Genomic DNA, 25215 nt, shown 5'->3' with positions numbered 1-25215 from the left:
CTGAAACCTGTCCTCCATGGGTGACCCTGCTGGTATCTGAATACCAGCGGCATAGCTTCCAGCATCACAGCAACGCACAAGCCCCCACAGTATGACAAACTGACAGACATGTGCAAAGAGCTGGGGATGGAAAACCAAAAGGGAAGAACATGCTTGGTATTTCTCAAGCTGAAAGAACTGAAGAAAAAATTCAAGCCTCGAGTTGCAATAGTGAAGGATTCCATGTGGAAAATATTAAATGATGCAGGAAGCATCAAAAGAAGATGGAAGGAATACACAGGGTCATTATACCAAAAAGAATTAGTTGATAGTCAAACATTTCAAGAGGTGGCATATGATCAGGAACCAATGGTACTGAAGGAAGAAGTCCAAGCTGCTCTGAAGGCACCGGCAAAAAACAAGGCTCCACGAATTGATGGAATATCAATTGAGATGTTTCAACAAACAGTTGCAGCTCTGGAGGTGCTCATTTGTCTATGCCAAGAAAATATGGAAGACAGCTTCCTGGCCAACTGATTGGAAGAGATCCATACTTATGCCTACTTCCAAGAAAGGTGATCCAACCGAATGTGGAAATTATAGAACAATATCATTAATATCACACACAAGCAAAATTCTGCTGAAGGTCATTCAAAAACAGCTGTAGCAGTGTATCGACAGGGAACTGCCAGAAATTCAGGCCGGTTTCAGAAGAGGAACTGGAACCACGGATATCATTGCTGATGTCAGATGGATCCTGGCTGAAAGCAGAGAATACCAGAAGGATGTTTACCTGTGTTTTATTGATTATGCAAAGGCATTCGACTGTGTGGACCATAACAAACTATGGATAACACTGAGAAGAATGGGAATTCCAGAACACTTAATTGTGCTCATGAGGAACCTTTACATAGATCAAGAGACAGTTGTTTGGACAGAACAAGGGGATACTGATTGGTTTAAAGTCAGGAAAGGTGTGCTTCAGGGTTGTATTCTTTCACCATACCTATTTAATCTGTATGCTGAACAAATAATACGAGAAGCTGGACTATATGAAGAAGAATGGGGCATCAGGATTGGAGGAAGACTCATTAACAATCTGCGTTATAAAGATGACACAACCTGGCTTGCTGAAAGTGAAGAAGACTTGAAGCACTTACTAATGAAGATCAAAGACCACAGCCTTCAGTATGGATTACACTTCAACATAAAGAAAACAAAAATCCTCACAACTGGACCAATGAGCAACATCATGATAAATGGAGAAAAGATTGAAGTTGTCAAGGATTTCATTTCATTTGGATCCACAATCAACAGCCATGGAAGCAGCAGTCAAGAAATCAAAAGACGTATTGCATCGGGCAAATCTGCTGCAAAGGACCTCTTCAAAGTGTTGAAGAGCAGGGATGTCACCCTGAAGACTAAGGTGCACCTGACCCAAGCCATGGTATTTCAATTGCATCATATGCATGTGAAAGCTGGATAATGAATAAGAAGACTGAAGAAGAGTTGACGCCTTTGAATTGTGGCGCTGGCGAAGAATATTGAATATGCCATGGACTGCCAAAAGAACGAACAAATCTTTCTCGGAAGAAGTGCGGCCAGAATGCTGCTTAAAGGCAAGGATGGCGAGACTGCGTCTTACAAACTTTGGACGTGTTGTCAGGAGGGATCAGTCCCTGGAGAAGGACATCATGCTTGGCAGAGGTCAGCGGAAAAGAGGAAGACCCTCAATGGGGTGGATTGACGCAGTGGCTACAACAATGAGCTCAAGCATAACAACGATTGTAAGGATGGCGCAGGACCGGGCAGTGTTCTGTTCTGTTGTGCATAGGGTCGCTATGAGTCAGAACCGACTCGATGGCAGCTAACAACAACAATGGTTCATTTCTTTGTATTGCTAATAAAAAGATAAGAGGGAGGGAGAGAAGGATTACAAAGGGGTATGAAGAAGCTTTGAGGGTGGCAGATATGTTCATTTTCTCAATTATGGTGATAGTTTCATGAATCATATGACATATGACTCACGTCAAAATCTCATCAAATTATACACCTTAAATATATGCAATTATTGAATATAAATCAGTTATACTTCAATAAAGCTGTTAAAATAGATACATTTTCTCTCTCAAGAGCTTTCAATGTCAACTTGTGGGTCACTGTATTCAATGCTTAAATGTTTAAAAAACAAATAAACCCTACAGTATTACTGGAACAAGGATCAAAGAACACCCAAAATAACTAAAATCATCCCCCCCCCCGCTTTTTTTAAATTCTCAATTTAGGTAGTTTGTTTGGCTTGGCTACTTTGTAACGTGCTCTGTAAAGAAACACCATCAATCTTGCGTAACCAGTTTTCCCACATAAACATTTAAAGAATGGAAAGGGAACGATGAACAGAAAAAAGATCCCAGATATGTTTTGTCTGGCCTTCGCAGCGTTTTTAAAAATGTAAATTTGTCACTAACATTTAAAACTGGTAGATCTCACACTAAAATCTGCTGGGTTTCTGGATTCTGATGAAATATCAGGCAGTTTGGAAAGAAATCATATGCCTGAAGAGGCAGGCTGAAGCCAGATTGTGAAGGATTCTTGTATCCCATGCCAAGGGATGCAGGTTTCATCTTACATATCCGCATTTTTCCCACAGTGCCCCTCAGGAGGTGGATCAGGCTTTCATCTAGGTGGGAGAAGAAACAAAAATGGAAAAGGATATGCCAGCTGGCCTCCTACCCCAACTACCAATTCAGCTAAAGCAGCTCTACCTCTCTTTCATGAAATGAGGTTCTATTTAAGATTTAAAATAAAAAATTGTTATAAAAAAAATTTTTTTTTTAAACTATAAGTTTGAACAGAAGCCATTAAAACAGATTCTTAGGAAGAAATTAAATAAGATGAGCATTTCTGGAAAGGCTTCTCTGGTAAAAGCGTCAAGGAGGGCATAAAGAAGTATGAGACTAAGGAAATGAGAATACTTAACTGCAACAACTGACTCAAGAAATGATTAATTAAATCTGGGCGGTGACAGCAGAGAGATTCAATCTTACTGATATCTACTATGTGCCATGTAGTCTGCTATGTGCTAGGTTCAGGATAAAGAGGATGAATTCAAGAGTTATTTAAATAGAAAGAAATCATTAATGGATTAAAATGGGAAGGTAAATAAGAAAAAGGAATGGAGTTTGGTAGGTAACTTGGAGAAAGCATAATTAAATATGGTTTGAACTTAGAATAAAATCATAACACCTCAACTTCAATAAAGTAAGCATACACCAAACCCAAAAAGATACAGGTTAAAGAGGTGTAAAAAAGCAAAGAACTATGGTTACGATTATATGTCAAGAGCAAGAGTTCCAGAGGATTTGCTATATAGGTATCCACAAAACCGGTATCATCCTTGAATACCTTTATAAACAAGAAAAGACCTTCAATATGAATATCATCCTAGAGTGAATCTTAAAAAAAAAAAAAAATTTTTTTTTTTGAATCTTAAAGGTTTCCCTAAATAGTCTACATGAGGTTAAAGCTTGGCATCCTTCCCTCGACAATTCTGGTTAAGATCCAAACCCTCATATGATAGCATAGAATCAATGCAGACACCAAGAATGGAAAACGATATTTAGGTCATCATACCTAAGCAATTATTATCTAGCACACGGCCAACGAGTTTATCAGCTGTCCCATTACTGTTGGGATAAACATGTAATCAGCTGCACAGCTCTACTCTTGGTTAGTCTTTAGTAGACGATTTCGTATTAGACTTTTAGAATAGGTTCAAAGTATTTATGCGGATAAATTTCCCAAGAATTAAAACCAAAACCAAACCTGTTGCCATCAAGTCAGTTCCAACTCATAGCGATCCTACAGGACAACGCAGCACTGCCCCATAGGGTTTCCAAGGAGTCGCTGGTGGATTTGAACTGCCAACCTTTTGATTAGCAGCCTAGCTCTTAGCCACTGCACCACTACGGCCCCTCCCAATGATTAGAAATATTCAATATGAGTTTCTAAGTTCTTCATTGGTCCTAAGTTGAAAGGAATAGTTCAACATGATTCAGGACCGTTTCCATGAATTTATTTTTTGATTTTGGGGGGAAGATGTTCAAAAGGTTTATGCATTTTGATTGTTTTAATTATCTTATTATATTTTTGGTGGAAATATACACAGTAAAATGCCTTTCCATTCAGCAATTTCTACACATAAAGCTCAGTGGCATTGGTTATGTTCTTCACATTATGCCAGCATTCTTATTTCCATTCTAATTCTTTCACTCCCATTAACTTACGTTTCACTGACCCCCAAAGTTCTCATCTATGTTTTAGAGTAACTGTTGTCCATGGTCTTATATAGGTAATTTTTTAAGAATGCAGTACTCAAGGGTGACATTCTTTACTTTCTGAGCTAACCTGCTACTTAGTTAAAATGTGACTTCGGGGGAGTTTCGCTTCAAAGTGTATCTCAGAGCAATGGTCTTGGGGATTCCTATAGACTTAATGGGCCCACTAAGTCTGGATTCTTCAAAATTTGCAATTCTGTTCCACATTTTTCTCCCTTTCTATCAGGATCCACCTACTGCATTCCTGATCAGAACTCTATGAATCTGGTTTTAAAACTTAATTGCTTTCCAAAAAAGATGCAAACAACCTAAATGCCCATCAATAGATGAATAAACAATCTATGGTACATACACACAATGGAGTACTATGCAACGATAAAGAACAATGATGAATCTGTAAAGCATCTCACAACATGGATGGATTTGGAGGGAATCATACTGAGTAAAACAAGTCAATCACAGAAGGACAAATATTGTATGAGATCACTACTTTAAAAATTCATGAAAAGGTTTACACACACAAAAAAACAATCTTCGATGGTTATGAGGGACAGGAGAGGTGAGATGGAAAAATGCTAAATAGACAACAGATGAGTGGTAACTTTGGCGAAGGTTAAGACAGTACACAATACTGGGGAAGCCAGCACAACTTGTCCAAGGCAAGGTCATAGAAGCTCCACAGACACATCCAAACTCCCTGAGGGACCAAGCTGCTAGGGTAAGGGCAATGGGGACCATGGTCTTAGGGAACATCTAGCTCAACTGGCATAAGCACAGTTTATAAAGAAAATGTTCAACATTCTATTTTGATGAGTAGCATCTGGGTTCTTAAAAGCCTGTGAGTGGCCATCTAAGATACTTCAGTGGTCTCACCCCTTCGGGAGCAAAGGAGAATGAAGAAAACTAAAGACACAAGGGAAAGATTAGTCCAAAGGACTAATGGATCACAACTACCATGGCCTCCACCAGACTGAGTCCAGTACAAGTAGATGGTGCCTGACTACCACCACTGACTGCTCTGACAGAGATCACATTAGAGGGTCCCGAACAGAGCTGGAGAAAAATGTAGAATAAAATTCTAACTCAAAAAAAAAAAAGATGAAACTTACTGGCCTGACAGAGACTGGAGAAACCCCGAGACTATGGCCCCTGGACACCCTTTTACCTCAGTAATGAGGTCATTCTTGAGGTTCAACCTTTAACCAAAGATTAGACAGGTCTACAAAATAAAATGAGACTAAAGGGGCACACAAGCCCAGGAGCAAGGACTAGAAGGCAGGAGGGGACAGGAAAGCTGGTAACAGGGAACCCCAAGGTCGAGCAGTGAGAGTGCTGATGTGTAGTGTGGTTGTTAACCAATGTCATAAAACAATATGTGTATTAACTGTTTAATAAGGAGCTATTTTGTTCTGTAAACCTTCAACTAAAGTACAATAAACAGAAAAAAAGTTTATAATATGTTCTAAGTATAAGTAATAATGAAAAGTCTTTATGCCTTGACAATGGATTTGATTTTTAAAAAACAGCCAAAAAAAACTTAATTGCCTTCCCTTAAAAATTGGCAGGGAAGGGAAAAAGAACAGAAGGGGAGGGAAAAAAAAAGTTTCATTTTTCAAAAATAAATTCCATTTTTCACTGCTGTTCATGAGAATTATCTCAAGTCTCTTTGATGAAGATTATATCTTAACATTAACTACGTGAACTCCTAAGCCTTCAGTGAAGAATGAGAGAATTGATCAAAATATCCTCTTTATCAAAAGAGGTTTTAAATCTCACTAGCTACGTGCTACAGCTGCTAACCAAAGGGTCGGTAGTTCGAATCCGCCGGGTGCTCCTTGGAAACTCTATGGGGAAGTTCTACTCTGTCCTATAGGGTCGCTATGAGTCGGAATCGATTCGATGGCACTGGGTTTGGTTTTTTTTTTTTTTGGTAACTACATTAAGGAGCCCTGGTGGGGTGCTGTGGTTAAGAGTTCCACTATTAACCAAAAAGTCGGCAGTTCGAATCCACCAGCCGCTCCTTGGAAGCCCCGTGGGGCGGTTCTACTCTGTCCTATAAGGTCGGTATGAGTTGGAATTGACTCCTTGGCAGTGGGTTTGGGTTGCTACATAGAACGGAAAATGAATTGGTATCTTATTAAAACGAGAGTTAGAAATTGTTCTCAAAGCTGTGTGCATTTATAGAAGAAAAAGAAAAAAGAAAGAATGGGGAATAGGGGTATTACCTGAGGGCAGAAAATTCAAACAAAAGGTCCCTATTCGTGAAAGCAAGTAGTCAGTTGCCAGGGTTTCTTAGACTCCTCTGTTACTCATTTGGGTTATGAAATTCACAGCAAACCAATCTCCACCACAGCCAGCAGGGATCGCTGCGGGGAATGGGTGCACAGGGGACACAGAAGGGAGCAAGTTTAAGGGAAGGGAGAGGAAAGGAATGATATGATAAAATATATATAGCTGTGATACACTTTTTAAAACATACACTTGTATTTTACACTGGATTAACTAAAGGCAAACACTGCTTAAATTCTAAGATGAATTAATCATTTAGGATTTTCTTCATTCTCTCTAACATTGATGTTATTACTCCATTAAATTTATATATTTTTAAAATTTTTATACTGAAATGCTAGTTAACAAAAATGAGATAGCTATGTTGTACAAAGGCTATATAAAGACTGAAATGTATAATTTGACAATAAATGAAACCAGTTAACACCAGTGCTATACAAGGCAAGCAATCTATAAGTTGTCAAATTAGTTTAACTGCCAAAGCCCCATTTAAACAGGTCAAAACTGCAATCCTCATTTCATAGAGAATACTAGGCAATAAATTACTTATGAAAAATAATCCTCAAAGAGAGATCCAGCAATAAATTATATTTATATACACAAAATAAACTGTATAGTATTTACCAGAAAAAAATGTTTTAATCTAAATTTTCTGGTTATGAGTCAAATTTTAAAACTTGCCAAAAATGTATTCAGGGCAACTAATTTATGCCCTATACATTCAGTGAAGGCCAGAGTAATATAAGTTCATTTAGTTAGTCAAAAATGTTTTTGAACAACTACTAGGTATCACAGTACTGTGGCAGAGGCTAAAGACACAAAGGTTACGACAACAGTCACTGCTCTTAGAACTGAAGGCCTTAAAGAGATGAAAATCTACAGAGCTAACAAACATGAAGACTTTCTTTTAATAAACCACACAGGATATATTTGAAGACCTAAAGCAGTCCAAAAATGGAGGGAATCAGTGAAGACTAGTTTCGTTAAAGCTGCTTCCAGGGAAGGAAAACGTACAAGTAAAATGACGCCTGAAACGATGGACTGTCATGAAAGGATGCACACAATCCAGCTGCAGGAAATAAGACAACAAAAGATGGGAAAAAATGGGAGAAAAGTATAGTACTGTAGAATACGGGAAACAAAATTGCAGCCAAATTTGGAGGATCCTTTACATTTCCTGAATATTTACCTTAGCTATTCCCTTTGAATGCATGCCCTAGTCAGAGAAAGCAGATTTAATAACTACACTCAAGTCTATCATTTATCTGCTTTTATCTTTACAAGTTTCTCTGACATTTAGACCACCTCCACCTCATTGTCTCTCCTTCCATAAAAGTTGCACAGTACTTTGTGCCTCTCTTATAAAGTCCGTTATACCTTATCTTGAAATCACTCATCTACCAGACTAAAGTTTCCAGAAGACACTCTACCTCTAAACTTTATTTGTGTCTCTTATAGAATCTTCTTTAAGTTTGGGACAAAATAAATAAATAAATGACTTACCAATGGGAATAATCATAATATTTAAAAGATAAATCTTGAACAGTTCTTGGATGCCCCTTTCCACAGTACATCTCAGTTATATAAAGCTGTATCACTGCAGAAGTAAAAGTTTAGGACAGAAACTCATTTTAGCAACCAAAAATACAGTTTTACTGAATTTTAAAATCACTGAATTTGCTTGTACCACTAACTGTATCTGTGGGGTAAAGACTTACTTTACCTCAAGTAATTTGGCCTTTGTCCTTGGTTCCTGAGAGATAACTCTAAACCCTTGGAATTTCCTGAGTAACTGAAGATCTAAACCACACCTGAGGATTTGTGCTAATGGGAGGGGGCTAGCCAAGCCAAAAAGACCACTACAAGGCCTGCTATCAGCTCACCTTAGGGGTAGGGTGTGATTCAATCAATGGTGCCTATGCAATGAGATCTCAATCATGTCTACGCAATGAGTCCCCGATAAAAAATCTAACGAGGAAGTTCCAAGGGCTTCCTGGTTGGTTTAAGACATCAATGCATGTGGGAGGGTACCACATCTTTTGGGACATGGAAGCTCCATGCTGGGACCTCTCCCAGACCTCACCCTATGCGTCTCTTCATTTGTACCATTTTTTGCTACAGTAAAGCCATAAACGTAAATACAGCACTTTCCAAGAATTTTGTGAGTCATTTCAACAAATCATTTAACTCAAAGGAATAGTGGGAGCTAGCAGGTCTGAAATTTTCCAGGGAAGACTCCCAAGCTTGTGGCTCGCATTCTGAGGAGGTAGAGGGAAACCGTTAATTTGTAACCACCAGGTCAGAAGTGAGGGAATCCAGAGGAGACCCCTGAGTTTGCAGTTGGCATCCTGCAGGGATAATGGGAAAACCCCAAATTTGTAGCCAGCAGGTCAGAAGGGTGCGTGTCATGTGGCCTCCCAAACTTGTAACTGGCATCTGCCTATCTGGCAGTCTGAAGGATGGTGCCCTTTTAACTTGAGATCTGAACTAGCTCCAGATGGCTAGGGTCAGAGAAAGAAGCACTGAGTGGGCAGCCGGTATTAGAACTAAACAGAGAAGTAAGAAGCGGAAATTTGTTATATCCTTATAGTTAAGGGCAGAATAGTGGGATTCTGAGACTTCCACATAATGCAGTATCCCCAAATATTAATTCCTAACAATAAAATTATATATAAGAGGTTTACAAATAGACAACAGTAAAGGAAAATAACAGTTGATGCTATGTTCACAGTGGTAATAAGAAATCAGAGATCCCTCAGTTAATGGTATTTTTGGGTAGAAAAAGAGCACACACACACACACACATACAGCTAAAATAAAGCTTTAAAGGACAGACTAATATTGAGAGTCAAAATTTACACACAGCATTCATCATGAGTAGGAGAAAAATAAAAATAAATTATTGGATAGGCTAATAGTAAGCTTAATGTATGGAAAATCAAGCAAACAATAAATTACTATATCCTGAATCATATTTGCTTCAGCTCTCAATTTTGTTTTAATAACTTGGCCTCGATAACTGCTCGTATGTCACTCACAGAAATGGTCATAAAGTCTCTGACCTGTAACTTACATTCAAACTGAGCTCTAGTCACTAATATCAACTAGTTAAATACACATTGGTATTTAATAGAAACATTACTCATTTTAAGTAATACAATATGCAGAATTTAAAACATACATAACTGAAAAAGGATCACCTTATTAAAGAAACATTTAGACTGGGAACTGCAATAATAAGGCAAAGCACAATATTGCAAAAAGTATAATTGTGCAAGTAAACAGAAATGAGTGGAGAAATTATGTTCCCCTGACTTCAAATGACTGCAAAGTCAAAAGATTATGTTTCTGAACTCAAAGGATTGCAGAGTCAAAAGATTTCTAAGCCAGAAGACAATCACCTAAAGCAAATTACAACAGAATGGTGAAACACCATGAAAGAGTAACAGGGAAATTGGGTAAAAGAAAAGCAAACTGTTAGGTAAGGACAACAGCTCACAACAGCCTGAACTGGCAGCACAGAGTAATGGAATAAAAAAGGTGCTCAGTGACTTTACCACTCAACACCACCTGGGGCAAGTACCAAATCTTAAGGTTTTAATTTCTTTCTCTCAGACAGGAACAGATCCCTTCTAGTTCTAGAATGGTAATATTACAACACCCACTAAACCAAGCCCCCTTTCCACCTGAAGTTTTCAAAATCATCTACTGAAAGCAACTTTTACAAGAATATCTAGTTTCACTGAAAATTGATGTGAAAGAAAGGGGCACCTGCTCCATTTCAGATACTTCTGTGTATTGCACTTAGTAGCAAAAAAAAACAAAAAGCCCAAAAAACTATCCTCTAAAATTAAACCCACAATTCACACTTTGCTGTAATAATCTATTACAGAAACCAACAGATACCCATTGAAACCCACTGTTGTTGAGTCAATTTCAACACATAGTGACCCTATATGACAGAGTTGAACTACCCCATGTGGTTTCCAAGAATGTAAATCTTTACAGAAGCACACTGCCACGTCTTTCTCCCACAGAGCAGCTGGTGGGTTCAGAACATCCACCTTTCACTTAGCAGGTGAACATTTAACCACTGCACCACCAGAACTCCTTAACCAAAAGATTACCACACAAAAACACTTCCACTGTTGTTGCCAGACTAAAACATGTGTAGTCTAAATTAGATCATAGATAATAGGGGTGGTATTTACATTTTGATGTCTAATCAAACCAAAAAACCTGTTGCCGTCAAGTTGATTCCGACTCAGAGCGACCCTATGGGGCAGAGTAGAACTGCCTGATAGGGTTTCCAAGGAGCTGCTGGTGGATTCAAACTGCCAACCTTTTGGTTAGCAGCCAAGCTCTAACCACTGCACCACCAGGGCTCCCAGATGTCTAACAGGCATCCAAAAATCAGCGTACCTAAAAGCAAACTCTTGATGTCCTCCCATAGCCATGCTCCTTTTGCAGTGTTCTCCAACTTAGTTAATAGCAATTCCATTTCTTCAGTTTGCTTATGTCAAAAACTTCTGGAGTCATCCTTGACTCTTCCCTCAATTAACATCTGAACAAATCCTGTGGCTCTGACTTCAAAATACATACATCTAATGAAATCACTATTATAAAAACTCATGAAAAGGTTTACACACAGAAGGAAACAATCTTTGATGGTTACTATGGAGGGGAGTGGTAGGGAAAGAAAAACAAATACATACACCTAGAATCTAACTGTATCTCAACTTCACTGCATCCACCTTGGTCCAAGTGAGTATTTGCCTGACCTAGACAGTTGAAAGTCTCTTAACTGGGCTCCTGCTTCCAGCTTTGCCCTCATGTAATTAATTTCCTACATGGCTGCCAGAGTGAGCCTCAAGGCCTTCCAATCTTCCAATGGCTTTCAGTCTCACTCAGGGTAAAAGCCAAAGGCCACATATGATCTGGCCCTTGTTTTCTCTTTGATCTCATCTACCTCTCTCACCTCACTCCTCACTCCACTTTACCTTGATGTTTTTTACATATGACAAGCAAAATCCCACCTTTGGACCTTTGCACTTGCTTCCCCACCTCCATTAGGTCTCTTCTCAAATGTCATTATCTCAAGCCTTCTTTGACCACCTGATTTAAGACCAAGGCTTTGAACTGGTTCCCTCGAGTTCAAACCCCTGCTGAGAATTTGCATTTCTAACAAGTTCCCAGGCCATGCTAATGCTGCTGGTTAGGGAACAATTCTGAAAACAACTAGTAGAGCAGTGGCTCTCAAAATCTGTTACACATAAGAATCACCTAGAGATCTTGTTAAAATGTAGGTTCTGATTCAGTATATCTGGGGTGGAAATGCAAATTCTCAGCAAGGGTTCAAACCAGAAGGAACAGGTTCAAAGCCCAGTTTAAAACTGCAAGCTCCATTCCCACATCCCTGCACTTTTTATCCTGGGTTACTTATCTCAGTAGCATTTACCATAAACTGACATATTATGTATCTTATTTATTTATTTACGATCTGCCTCCTCTGATTAAAATGTAAGCTCCATGAGGGAAGGAATTTTTGTCTATTGTGTTCCCTAGTAGATCCCCAGCATTATTGCCTAGTTCAAAGTAGGCACTCAGTAAATCTGTTAAATGAACAACTGATAAAAAATCCATATTATTGGGGATTATTTTTACAACAATACTGCCATTTTAAAAAACCAAACATTACTTAAAAAACCCCAAAACCCACAAAAGTTAAATTTATTTATAATACAAAAAGTAATCTTTCATTTACTTTTCCCCAGGTGCCTAACCCAAGCAAACCAAATCTCATATAGCAGTACAATTCTAGACCTGGTATATATATAAATTCTCAAAAATTATATATTGGGCTTTACCATAAAATTATAGAATGTAAATAACTAGCTTATGAAGTTATCATTTAAGAAAGTAATCTCTGCCTGATTTAATAATCTATGTTGTATTTCTTTTTAAGAATGTCCAATACAGGGAAGATTATAGATTTAGGAATATTCACCTCCAATTACATGCACCGTAACTGCTCCTCAGCAACTCACTTCCACGGCCATATCTCAGACCTCACCCTGAACTAGGGCTGCTCCATCTTTAAAACCTTAAACTTCATTATGCCACTTTCACATAAAACCTCCAATTTTTCCAATTCTCTCATTCCTTTTTCTCAATTGCTCTTCTGCCTTAATAAAATTTTCAATTCTTTGACCTTCTTTTTCTCCCCAAGCTATTAGCTATTGCCCTCCCTCTTCCTTGTTTACACAGCCTAAGCCAAGTGGTTCATCCCAGCAACACATTGTGAGGCATCCTAAATTAACTCTCATCATTTTGCCATTCAGTCACAAAATCCTGCAAACGTTCAACTCTGCCTAAAAACTCTGCTTAGTCCCCATAAAAAATATTCCAAACATTCTACAAACTTCTCAAGCCACTCTTTCTTTTTATTTGATACTTTTCCCCTTAGGTTATAGAACATGTCTTCTTGAGAGTAGCAAACAGTTCCTGTTACCTAGATCCTTGGAGCTGGCCTGGATTCAGTCCTTTTCCAAGCCTAGTTCTCCAACCTTGCCATAAATTCTATGGGATACCAATATCCTTCCAATATATTACTTTCACACTTACGTTAATCAAAATCCATTTGTAGAATTCACCCTAGATTTCAGTAGCCCCCCCCCCCGCCCCTACCACCACCACCACAAGGCAACTAAAAATGTTTCCAGATATTGCCAAATATCCCCCGAAGGGAAAATCACCCCTGGTGGAGAACCACTGCTTTAAACTACAGAAAGAGTCCTCCCCAGGTGAGGTGTTGTATCTGTCTGCCTAACTCCCACTCTCCAATAAACCTTGTGCCTAACATAATATGCCCTGGGCTTAAGGGAGGCAGCGGGTAGAGGGGATGGAGGGTTATTTGTGCTTGAATCTTCCGCAACCCTTTTCACGTCCTGGCTTATTTATCCTCTTCTCTTCACATCATGCACACACACATACAGTTACAGACGGTGAGGCCCTAAGCTGAAAGTTCGCTTCTGTTCTTACTTCCTTTCTTAAAACATTTGTTATGACTTTTCTTTAGAACTTTCCGTTCCGGGGGGGGGGGGGGGGGGCGGAGACGGGACTCTCCTAGAGAAGCCTACATTTTCTCTGCTCTTATATTTCCAGGGATCAGGGTAATTTCTCTTTCATAGACTTTTCCTGTTTCATTTCTCTTAAAATGTAACTATCCTTACGCTCCCCCACACACACCCACACCCTCCCTGTCCTAGTTCCAGATCAGTTCCAAATATAAAAGCTGTTTCTATTAACAAAGCAAGAGATGCTTGGGATACAAACTAACAGGCAAGGAACAAGTTTGGTATTCACTTAAAGCATCTGTCAATCTCTTAAAAACAATTCCTCTTTCATACTTTTGCAATATACCAGCTTCTCAAGTCCCTGTATCTGGGGAATGCTGGTGGGGAATGCTGGTTTTAATCTTGCAATGTCACCACACTTGTACCTTCAGGGTCATAGTGAGCATTCTTTTTTTCCTCTTGGTTCCTAGATAAAGATTCTTTCTTACTGGAAGACCCCTGTCATGGATTGAATTATGTCCCCCCCAAAAGTGTGTGTTATCAGTTTGGCTGGGTCAGGATTCCTGGTACTGTGTGATTTTCCTATATGTTGTAAATCCTCCCTCTGTGATGTTACTGAGGGAGAATGGGTGGAAGTTGTTAGTTAGGCAGGACTCAATCTAAAGACTAGACTGTGTCTTGAGGCAATCTCTTGAGATATAAAAGACAGAAGCAAGCAGAGAGACAGGGGACCTCATACTACCAAGAAAGCAGTGCCAGGAGTGCGTCCTTTGGACCTGGGGTTCCTGCGCAGAGAAGCTCCTAGTCTGGGGGAAGACTGATGAGGCCTATATGGAGAGAGAAAGCTTTCCCCTGGAGCTGATGCCCTAAATTTGGACTTTTAGTCTACTGCGGGGAAATATATTTCTTTTTGTTAAAGCCATCCACTTGTGGTATTTCTCCTATTGCAGCACCAGAAAACTAAGACAACCCTCTATATGAAGAGTCACTTTCCAAGTCCTTCATTTCCAAGACACCAAAGGCACATTTACCCAAAGATTCAATTTACCCATTACTTCCTAAAACCAAGGAAACCCCGGTGGTATAGTGGTTAAGAGCTACAGCTGCTAACCAAAAAGGTCAGCAGGTTGAATACACCAGGCACTCCTTGGAAACCTTATGGGGCAGTTCTACTCTGTCCTATAGGGTTGCTATGAGTTGGAATCAACTCAAAAGCAACTTTTTTTTTTTTCCCCTAAAACCAAAGTGGTCATACCCCAAACCTATAATATTGGTGACATACAGTCTTTACTCAGTTAAAAAGAATAGCTATGTGAGGGAGAGTCAGCTCATTTGTGCCATTTATCCATTCATTCCACAAATAGTTATTGAGCACCTACTTTATGCCAGACTCAGAAGAAAAAATTCTTGCCCTCATGGAGTTTACATTCCAGTGGAGAAAGACAAACAGCAAGTAACTAAATATATACTACGGCAGATGACGATAAGTGCTATGGAAAAAAATAAAGCTAGCAAGTGGGATAGTGAGCAAGTAAGATGGGGGTTCACAATTTTAAACTATGGTCTGAGGAGGCTTCTCTGAGAATATGCCACAGGCTGCATCCACTGGCCATGTACGTTACTGGACAGTAATATGTTCTAAGTATTTCTTGTTAAACTGTATTAAACTGTATTCCAGACCACTACAGTTACATCTTCATTCTCAGTCAATATAGTGATATCTTCATTCCCAATTAAACTTGACCCAGGTAATTTCAAAAGTTCATTATTACTCAACTGTAATTCATCACATCACAGCCCCTACCTTCTGTTATCTATTGTGACTTGCCTTTACACTTACGAATAACCATTTTTTCTTAGGAGATGACAGGAACAGCCATAACATTAACATATTAACCAAGAATATGAATTTGATAATTCTCAGACATCTTGCATAAGGACTTTTTAAATATAAAATTGAAATCTCAATTGTTTTAAAAACTCATCTCTGAAAAAAAAAAATCCTTATTACTATTTAACACACAGCTGTTAGAAAAATCATACAAATTAAAAAGTAACCATAAAGGCTCAATTCTGAATATGTGGGCATTTCTAGCTTTATGAAGGATACCATTACTTTTCCACTTATTTACGAGTTCTTCTCAACTGGAGTTCCACAAAAGAACTCTTCACAGTAAAGCCCTAAGACCTAAAGCATCCACTGATTGAATGAATTAACATCTCTTTAATGCAGCAATAGCTATGTATCATCATTCTTAGGAGAACTAAGAACACAGACACTCAAATTATTTTCTGTAAGTCAGAATTTTCTCAGAACTGGGTATGAGAAAAGCTGGAGACATCTGATATAAGAAAGACCTTACCTAACAATAAATTTAAAACAAATAGATAAAACCTTCTTCCAGTACAAGATAACTCAGCATTGGACCATACACAATTTTAAAAGAAACTTTCCAATTACTGATAATATTAAGAAATGTATATTAATAAATCAGATGGATCTTGGGTGAAAGCAGAGAACATGAGAAAGATGTTTACCTGTGTTTTATTGACTATGCAAAGGCATTTGACTGTGTGGATCATAACAAATTTTGGATAAAATTTTCAAAGAATGGCAATTTCAGAACACTTAATTGTGCTCATGAGGAACCTGTATATAGATCAAGAGGCAGTTGTTTGAAAAGAACAAGGGGATACTGTGTGGTTTAAAATGAAGAAAGGTATGCATCTGGGTTGTATCCTTTCACCTATTTATTCAATCTGCGTGGTGAGCAAATAATCCGAGAAGCTGGACAATATGAAGAAGAACGAGGCATCAGGATTGGAGGAAGACTAACAACCTGCGACATGCAGATGACACAACCTTGCTTACTGAAAGTGGACAGAGGGCTTGAAGCACTTACTGATGAAGATCAAAGGCTACAACCTGAGGGGATGGGAAAGCTGGTAATGGGAAACCCAAGGTCTAGAATGGGGAGACTGTTGATATGTTGTGGAGTTGGCAACCAATGTCACAAAACAATGTGTATTAATTGTTTAATGAGAAACTAATTTGCTCTGAAAACTTTCATCTAAAGTACAACACACACACACACAAAAAATTAAGCCAACCTGAAGCTCAGTGGAAAGTGGGGAGGAAATGGGGGTGGGCATGTTTCTCAGGCTAAGGCTCCCAGGACCTTCTCCATTCATTTTTCTGACCACCTTCATACCTTTTTCTTCCCAAAAGTAATATATTCTACATCTCAAAAAAAAAAAAAAAAAAGACCACAGCCTTCAGTACAGATTACACTCAACATAAAGAAAACAAAAATCTTCATAACTGGACCAATAAGCAACATCATGATAAACAGAGAAAAGACTGAAGTTGACATGGATTTCATTTTACTTTGATCCACAATCAAGGCGCAAAGCAGCAGCAGTCAAGAAATCACATGACTCTTTGCATTGGGCATATCAACTGCAAAAGATCTTTTTAAAGTGTTCAAAAGCAGAAAACTAAAGCTACAAGGGAAAGATCAGTCCAAAGAACTAATGGACCACCACTGCCACAGCCTCCACCAGACTGAGTCCAGTACAACTAGATGGTGCCCAGCTACCACCACCGACTGCTCTGACAGGGATCACAATAGAGGGTCCTGGACAGAGCTGGAGAAAAACTTAGAACAAAACTCTAACTTATGAAAAAAAGATGAGACTTATTGGCCTGACAGAGACTGGAGAAACCCAGAGAGTATGGTCCCCGGACACCCTTCAGCCGAAGATTAGACAGGCCCATAAAACAGAATGAGACTAAAGGAGCACATCAGCCCAGGGCCAAGGCCTAGAAGGCAGGGGGCGTCAGGAAAGCTGGTAACAGGGAACCCAAGATCAATAAGGGAGAGTGTTGACAAGTCGTGGGGTTGTTAACCAATGTCATAAAACAATATATGTACTGTTTCAGAAGATTGTTCTGTAAACCTTCATCGGAAGTGCAATCAAAAAATAAAGTGTTCAAAAGGAAAGCTATCACTTTGAGGACTCAGGTGTGCCTGACTGTGGTGTTTTCAATCGCCTCATACGCATGCAAAAGCTGGACAATGAATACGGAAAACCGAAGAATTGATGTTTTTGAATTACGGTGTTGGCAAAGAATATTAAATATACTGTGGACTGCCAGAAGAATGAACTTATCTGTTTTGGAAGAAGTACAGCCAGAATGCTCCTTAGAAGCAAGGATGGCAAGACTTCATATCTCACATAACTTTGGACGTTATTAAGAGGGACCAGTTCCCAGAGAAAGACATCATGCTTGGTAAAGTAGAGGGTCATCGAAAAAGAGGGAGACTCTCAACGAGATGGACTAACAAAGTGGCTGCAACAATGGGCTCAGATACAGCAAGTATTGTGAGGATGGCACAGGACTGGGCAGTGTTTCATCATGCTGTACAAAGGGTCATTAGAAGTTGGAGCCGACTCAACCGCACCTAACATATTAATAAATGCAGCCATAAATTATTAATATTTTTTAAAAACTGTAAATGAAAATAATTGCTGAATCACAGATTTTGTTCCCAATATACAACCTGCTGTATAAAACAATCTCTAGAATCAAGATTTGTGTTTACAAGCATATTATTTGTCTGAGTCTCTTCCTAAAATCAGTTAAAGGTAATCATTAACTTAAATATCAGAGAAGTGAAAGGGGTACTAACCCAGCGCTACGCATTCACTCTTAACAACTTGGAAACAGCTCCCTCAAGTAGCTTGCGTCTTGAGACAAACATGGAGAAGCCAAGGGCAGTAACAAACCTCCAGCATTACTGAGTCATGTTTCTGACTAAAGCCGCGTTATGAAATGGAAAGAATGACAAGCCTGGGGTTTATCACCACAGATACTGACTCCCTAAATTTATGGGTTCTAGTTTTTTTTTTTTTAGATTTAGATTTTAAAAAGCAAAGAACTATTTTGTAAAAATGATGTAAAACTAAACGACTCCAGAATGAAGTTGCCAAAGCTGGAACTCTGGTTGTTTACCTAAAACAAATCCTAACTGGGCAAACAAGCACACCCTCCAATGCATCCAAGCGAACGCCGAGGTGGGGTGAATTCAGAACAATAACAAGGTTTACATTTCACGAAGACAGTTAGCCTCAGCCCTGAAAGTCCACACTGCGCCAGGCGCCCTCGGTTAACGGAACAGTTCCTCTCCGAGTGGAAGTGAGCACCGAGCACTCGTAGTACCCCACAGAAACGAAGCACCTAGGTCACTCCAGGCGATGTCCTGCCTCCGCGCAGGAATGCCCACGCGGGGTCCCCGAGGCGCCCTCCACGCTCCTCCGGGACTCAGCCCAGGGGGAGAACTCGTGCAGAGCTGACTTGTGAGGCCCGCCCCGGGTATCGCAGGCGACGGGATACTGGAGTCCAGGACCTCTGTCCCGACTGGAGCGGGAAAGGGGTGCGGTGAAGCGCAAGGGTCGCCTCCCACACGGCTGCCAGTCCCCGCCTTCCCCGAGGCCGCAGGATGCCGTGCCCCCACACCCGAGGCTCCCACAGACCTGGAGAGGTGCTTCAGGATCTGTTTCTTGATGAGTCCAGCCATGGTGCCGGGGCGGGAGGCGCCGTGCTCTCTCCCTGTTGCTCGCTGCCTCCTCTCTTCGAGGCCGTCTCCTCTTTATCTGGGTTGACCGGGCCGGAGGAGAGGCGCCTGAGCGCTCACGCCCCGGAGAGACCCGAGGCCCCGGCCGAGGCCACAGCCACCGCCGCCGCAGCTGCCGCCGGACACCGGTAGCATCGCGGTCAGGCCGTCGCCGCCGCCGCCGCCAGCGCCATCTTAGCTGCAGCATCACCTAAGAGACCTGGGGGAAGGCGGGCACGGAGAGAGGGGGGCGGGGCGGGGCCAGGCGAGACAGGACGAACGCAGACTCCGGGAGGGGTGAGGCGAACGCAGGCTGCGGGCGGGGCGGGGCGGGGGCGGAGCGCACGGGTGGGCGGGGCGTACGAGGCGGGCGGGGCGGGGACCAGGGGCGGGGCGTACGGTGGGCGGGGCGCACGGGTGGGCGGGGCGTACGGGGTGGAGCGCAGGCTCTGGGAGGGCGCAGTAGCTTTACGGCTGTGCTCCGCTCGCTGGGGACATTGACCAGCGTCTTTCTGTGCTTTGTCACTTCTTGATGCTTTAACTCTCAATTCCAGAACCTTCCTGGTCATTAGTCCTCCCTCCCCAGCCTCTGATCTTGTTCCAGCCTCCTTCACGAGGATGTTCCTTCCACCTCCTTCTCTTTTTCATTCCCTCAGGATTTGTCTGTTCCGCAGACTGTTGTTTGCTTTGCTCTCTTTGCCTGCTCAGCCCTCTTCATAGTCTCTCCTTTCTTTTTTGCTAAAATATCCCGCTTTCTGCCAGCTAAATGTTATAATTTAATGTTTCCTGTGATTATTTCAGTCCTTTGTTGTTGTTAGGTGCCATGGAGTAGGTTCCAACTAATAGTGACCCTATAGGACAGAGTAGAACTGCCCCATAGGGTTTCCAAGGAGCAGCTGGTGGATTTAAACTGCAGACCTTTTTGGTTAGCAGCTGAGCTCTTAACCACTACAGCAGCCTAAGGGAGGTAAAATTTGAAAACCGTCTTATTAGAATCTTGTTATTGTTACTGCTAGTTGCCTCCCAGTCTATTCTGACTTACGGCGACCCCATGTGTGCAGAGTAGAACTGCTCCGTAGGGTTTTCGAGGCTTTGACCTTTCTGAAGCCTTTCACTAAGCCTGACATCGAAGTGCATCCCAACCACCAACCTTTAGGCTAGTAGTGAGTCCTTAATCTTTTGAGCCACACAGGGCCTCCAGTAATAGCATCTAAAAACCAAAAAGCAAACCCGATGCTGTGGAGTTGATTCCAACTCATAGAGACCCTACAGGACAGAGTAGAACTGCCCTATAGGGTTTCTAAGAATAGGCTGGTGGATTCGAACTGCCAACCTTTCGGTTAGCAGCCAAGCTCTTAACCAATGTGCCACCAGGGCTCCATAATAGAATCTAGGGCCTGGGAATTCTGAATTCGAGTCCTAGCTCTAGTATTTTGTAGTTGTGTTCACTTAGAGATAATAATTTCATACTCACTTCACTACAGAAATGTGTATGTAAAATGTTAGCTGAGTATTTCTGTAAAAAGGAAGGAAATACCAGGGAGGACCATTACAGTTCTGCTGCTCTACCCCACCCTGCCCCAAATCAATGTATTTCAGAGGTGGAAATAACTACGCAGAAATCTCTAATAGAGAAGAAGAAATTACAGTGTTGAGGGGTGTATCAGGAAGCTGGATGGGGAGAGGTTTAGCATAGTCCAACAACTTTACTTTTTTGGAGAAGGAAAAGGAAAGGTAATATGAGTTGAATGTTCAGTCATTTAACATTTATCATTTAAACTAAGCACTATACAAGTGTCCAGGATTGTCTAAACAAACAAACAAAACCCTGTTCCTGCCATCAAAGAGTTAACAGCCTAGCATGGAAGATAAATTCAAAGCACTAAGACCTTGAGCTCTGTCACTAGATTGTTTGTTTCAAATGCTGGCTCAACCACTTTGCAGATGTGTAAACTTGGGCAATTTATTTAATCTTTCTCAGCCTCAGTTATGTGGTCTGTTGGAGAAAATAGTAATAGTATCTAACGCAGAATTTTGTGAGGATTAAATGAGACTATGCATGTAAAGTGTTTAGCAGAGCACCTAACGCATTATCATTATTGAAAACAGAAGCAAAGTGCTATGAGAACACAGGGAAGCAAATGATTCATTTATCTCTGTGGATCAGAGATGGAATTACAGTGGAGATACTATTTTAAATATGAGAATAAGTCAGTTTAGTTTGTTAAAAGTACTGATTCTAAAATGGAAGATTTGAAACCTAACTGCAGTATTATAGCTGTGTGATCTTAGGAAAAGTATTGAGCCTCTCTGAGCCCTGTGGTGCTATTTACTTTATGAGATTGTTGTCAGGATTAACTAAATTAATGAAGATAAAGTACTTAGCAGGGTGCCTTACACAGTAGAATCTTGTCATTTGTTGTCATCCAGTCAATTCTAACTCCTGGAGGCCCTATGTGTGCAGAATAAAACTGCTCCATAGAGTTTTCTAGGCTGTGACCTTTCGGAAACAGATCTCCAGAACCGTCTTCTGAGGGGCCTATGGGCAGGTTTGAGCCACCAACCTTTCAGCTAGTAATTGAGCACTTAACTGTTTGTGCCATCCAGGGACTCCATTATAAATTCAGTAGGCAAAAAAGGATGTTTCAGGCAGATGGAACACCATTATGAAAAAGCATAGAAGTGAAAAAGTTTATGACTTCTATAAGTGGCAAGTGGCCTAATGATGTGGTTAGAACAACATGTGGGCCCCTTTTCAATGTAACAAATACCAGTGAAATCCACAAGTAATTCATTGTAGTTATAGTATATTTTTGTTGACAAAATCCATGATAATAGTTTCACTTCTATTCTCCCTGGATTGTTATTCTTAGGTGCCATCAAGTTGGCTCTAAATATCACAAAACCACCATAAATTCAATAGTGCTTTTAAATTAAGTTATTTTTATTGCTATTTAATTAGAATTATAATAAAATATAATTTTCAAAAAGTTAAAAAAGTGTCTGTCATACAAATATATAATGAACAGGCATTAAAGATTTATTTAGCTCATATTACTGTGGGAACCAGCAAGATGAGAACCTACAGAGTGGAAAGCTGTTTCACTCATCAACACGAGTTAAATAAATCTGTGACACATGTTCATTACATATTTACATGAGAGTCATGTTATTAACTCTTAAAATTATGCCTTGACAGAATATACAAGCATTTGAAGAATAATACTTAAATGCTCAAAATTATTTGTGCTAAAACCTGGTGTGAAGGTGAAGAGAGGCACTTTTTACCAAACATTTTGTGTTCCATCCAGCTCACACAAGCTCTTGAGAGACAACTGTGTGCCTCTCTTACCAACTCCATGTTCGGTGACCTTGCAGTACCTTGAAATCAGCCAATGGTGACCGTATTTACTAACTTACAGAAATTAGCGAACATCATAAGTCAGGAGACTTTTTCCTGTGGAGATTTGGTTGTTAAACATTTACCAGCACACTGCTGTAAAGTGAGTGGAAGGGGATAAGATTGTAAATGTAAATATACGGACATTATTTTGTAGGCAATGGCAAGTCACAGAAGATTTTTATGGTGGGTGAGTTGAGGAGGAGGATCAGATTTTTTATTTAGAAAAATATTTACTGATAATTATGCTGGCAGTACAGAGGATGGATCAGAATAAGTAGAGAATGGAGGTACAAAGAATGTTGGGAAGGCACCGCCATTATTTCAGGTGAGAGATAAGGAAATATTAGTAAGAATATAAGAAGATCAAGGACAGATTCCAGAGATTAAGTCAAGGATAGGAGTTGAAGGAAATTGAGGTTTCTAGCTTAGGGCATAGGAGGTACTCACTTGTCTATGCCAAGAAATTTCGAAGATAGCTACCTGGCCAACTGACTGGAAGAGATCCATATTTATGCCTATTTCAAAGAAAGGTGATCCAACTGAATGAAGGAATTATTGAATAATATATGCAAGTAAAATATTGTTGAAGATCATTCAAAAGTGGCTGCAGCAGTACATCGACAGGGAACTACCAGAAATTCAAGCCAGATTCAGAAGAGGACCTGGAACAAGGGGTATCATTGCTGATATCAGACGGGTTCTGGCTGAAAGCAGAGAACACCAGAAAGATGTTGACCTGTGTTATTGACTATGCAAAGGCATTTAACTGCATGGATCATAACAAATTATGGATAACATTGTGAAGAATGGGAATTCCAGAATGCTTAATTGTGCTCATGATTTACCTGTATGTACACCAAGAGGCAGTCGTTGTAACAGATTAAGGGGTACTGTATAGAGTTGCTATGACTGGGAATCAACTTGATGGCACTGGGTTTGGCTTTTTGGTTTGGTATAGTTTAAAGCTAGGACAGTTGTAGGTCAGGGTCGTATACTTTCATCATACTTATTCAATCTGTACGCTCAGCAAATAATCCGAGAAACTGGAGTATATGAAGAAGAACGGGGCATCAAGACTGGAGGAAGACTCATGAGTAACCTACATTATGCAGATGACACAACCTTCCTTGCTGAAAGTGAAGAGGACTTGAAACACTGTTGAAGATAAAGTACTACAGTCTTCAATATGGATTACACTTTCACATAAGGAAAACAAAAATCCTCACAACTGGACCAATAAGCAACATCATGATAAATGGAGAAAAGACCGAAGTTGTCACGGACTTCATTTACTTGAACCCACAATCAATGACCATAGAAGCAGCAGTCAAGAAACCAAATGACATATTGCATTAGGCAAATCTGCTGCAAAAGATCTCTTTTAAGTATTAAAAAGCAAAGATGTCAGTTTAAGAACTAAGGTTCACCTGACCCGAGCCATGGTGTTTTCAATTGCCTCATACACACGTGAAAGCTGAACAATGAATAAGGAAGACTGAAGAAAAATTGATGGCTTTGAATTACGGTGTTGGTGAAGAATATTGAATACACCACGGACTGCCAAACGAACGAACAAAGCTGCCTTGGAGAAGTACAGCCAGAATGCTCCTTAGTGGCAAGGATGGCGAGACTTCGTCTCACATATTTTGGACTTGTTATCAGGAAGGACCAGTCCCTGGAGAAATACATCATGCTTGGTAAAGTAGAACGTCAGTGAAAGAGAGGAATATCCTCAACAAAATGGACTGAAACAGTGGCTGCAACAATAGGCTCAAGCATAATAGTGATTATGAGGATGGGGCAGGACTGGGCAGTGTTTCGTGCTGTCGTACCTAGGGTTGCTATGAGTAAGAACCGACTTGATAGCACCAAACAACAACAGCTTAGGGTACTAGGTGGATGAGACACCACCAATTGATATAAGGGGAATAAGCAGTTTTGGAGATAAGATTTGTTGCATTTAAACTTTCTTCAAGATATACTGGTGGAGACATTCAGGTTACAGTTGGTAGTGGAAATTCTGGTTTAGGATTTATTAGTATTTAATGATAGTTGAAGCCAGAGCCAAGAATGATCTTTATGAAGGAGTATGTAAGCAGGCGAGGAAAAGAAAATGAGAAGCCTAACTGAGAAACAGCTAATTAGGAGAGACACAGGATTGAAAGAGCACATTTTGAAAGGTGAGAGAGAAATGAAATGGTAGCTGCTCTATAAGGTAAGTTTGATAAAATAGTCTTTACGTGTTTGGAGTAAGTCATCTTACCACTTTAACATTAGATTAAATAGAGTAAATTTGGACACAGTTAACTTTGGACATTCAACGAACTTTTGAATAGGAAGGGATATACCAAACCAAATCCGTTGCTTCCAGTGGATTCTGACTCAGTGACCCTATAGAACTGATTAGAACAAGCCCACCGGGTTTCCAAGGCTGTAATCTTTACGGAAGCAGACTACCACATCTGTCTCCCATGGAGCAACTCGTGGGTTTGAACTGCCAACCTTCTGGTTGC

General features: G+C 40.3%; 1 protein-coding gene across 3 annotated transcripts in view; it reads right to left on the bottom strand.

Moving 5' to 3' along the window:
* The window catches only part of BLTP3B (bridge-like lipid transfer protein family member 3B), a 116555-nt gene extending 97100 nt beyond the window's left edge, over window positions 1-19455 (bottom strand). For 2 of the 3 annotated variants that reach the window (XM_010599584.3, XM_010599590.3), the window contains exon 1: window positions 19220-19454. In XM_010599584.3, the coding sequence (XP_010597886.2) occupies window positions 19220-19263 (44 nt within the window). In that variant the 5' untranslated portion in view covers window positions 19264-19454. Of the gene's footprint in view, window positions 1-19219 lie in introns of all 3 variants that reach the window. The other variant, XM_064283693.1, reaches the window with a different exon arrangement.
* Between the last annotated feature and the right edge of the window lie 5760 nt (window positions 19456-25215).

This window comes from Loxodonta africana, chromosome 4 (assembly GCF_030014295.1).
Source record: "Loxodonta africana isolate mLoxAfr1 chromosome 4, mLoxAfr1.hap2, whole genome shotgun sequence".
Lineage (NCBI taxonomy): Eukaryota > Metazoa > Chordata > Mammalia > Proboscidea > Elephantidae > Loxodonta > Loxodonta africana.
The sequence above is the reverse complement of the archived record's forward strand: the minus strand, read 5'-3'. Positions and strand labels throughout refer to the sequence as shown.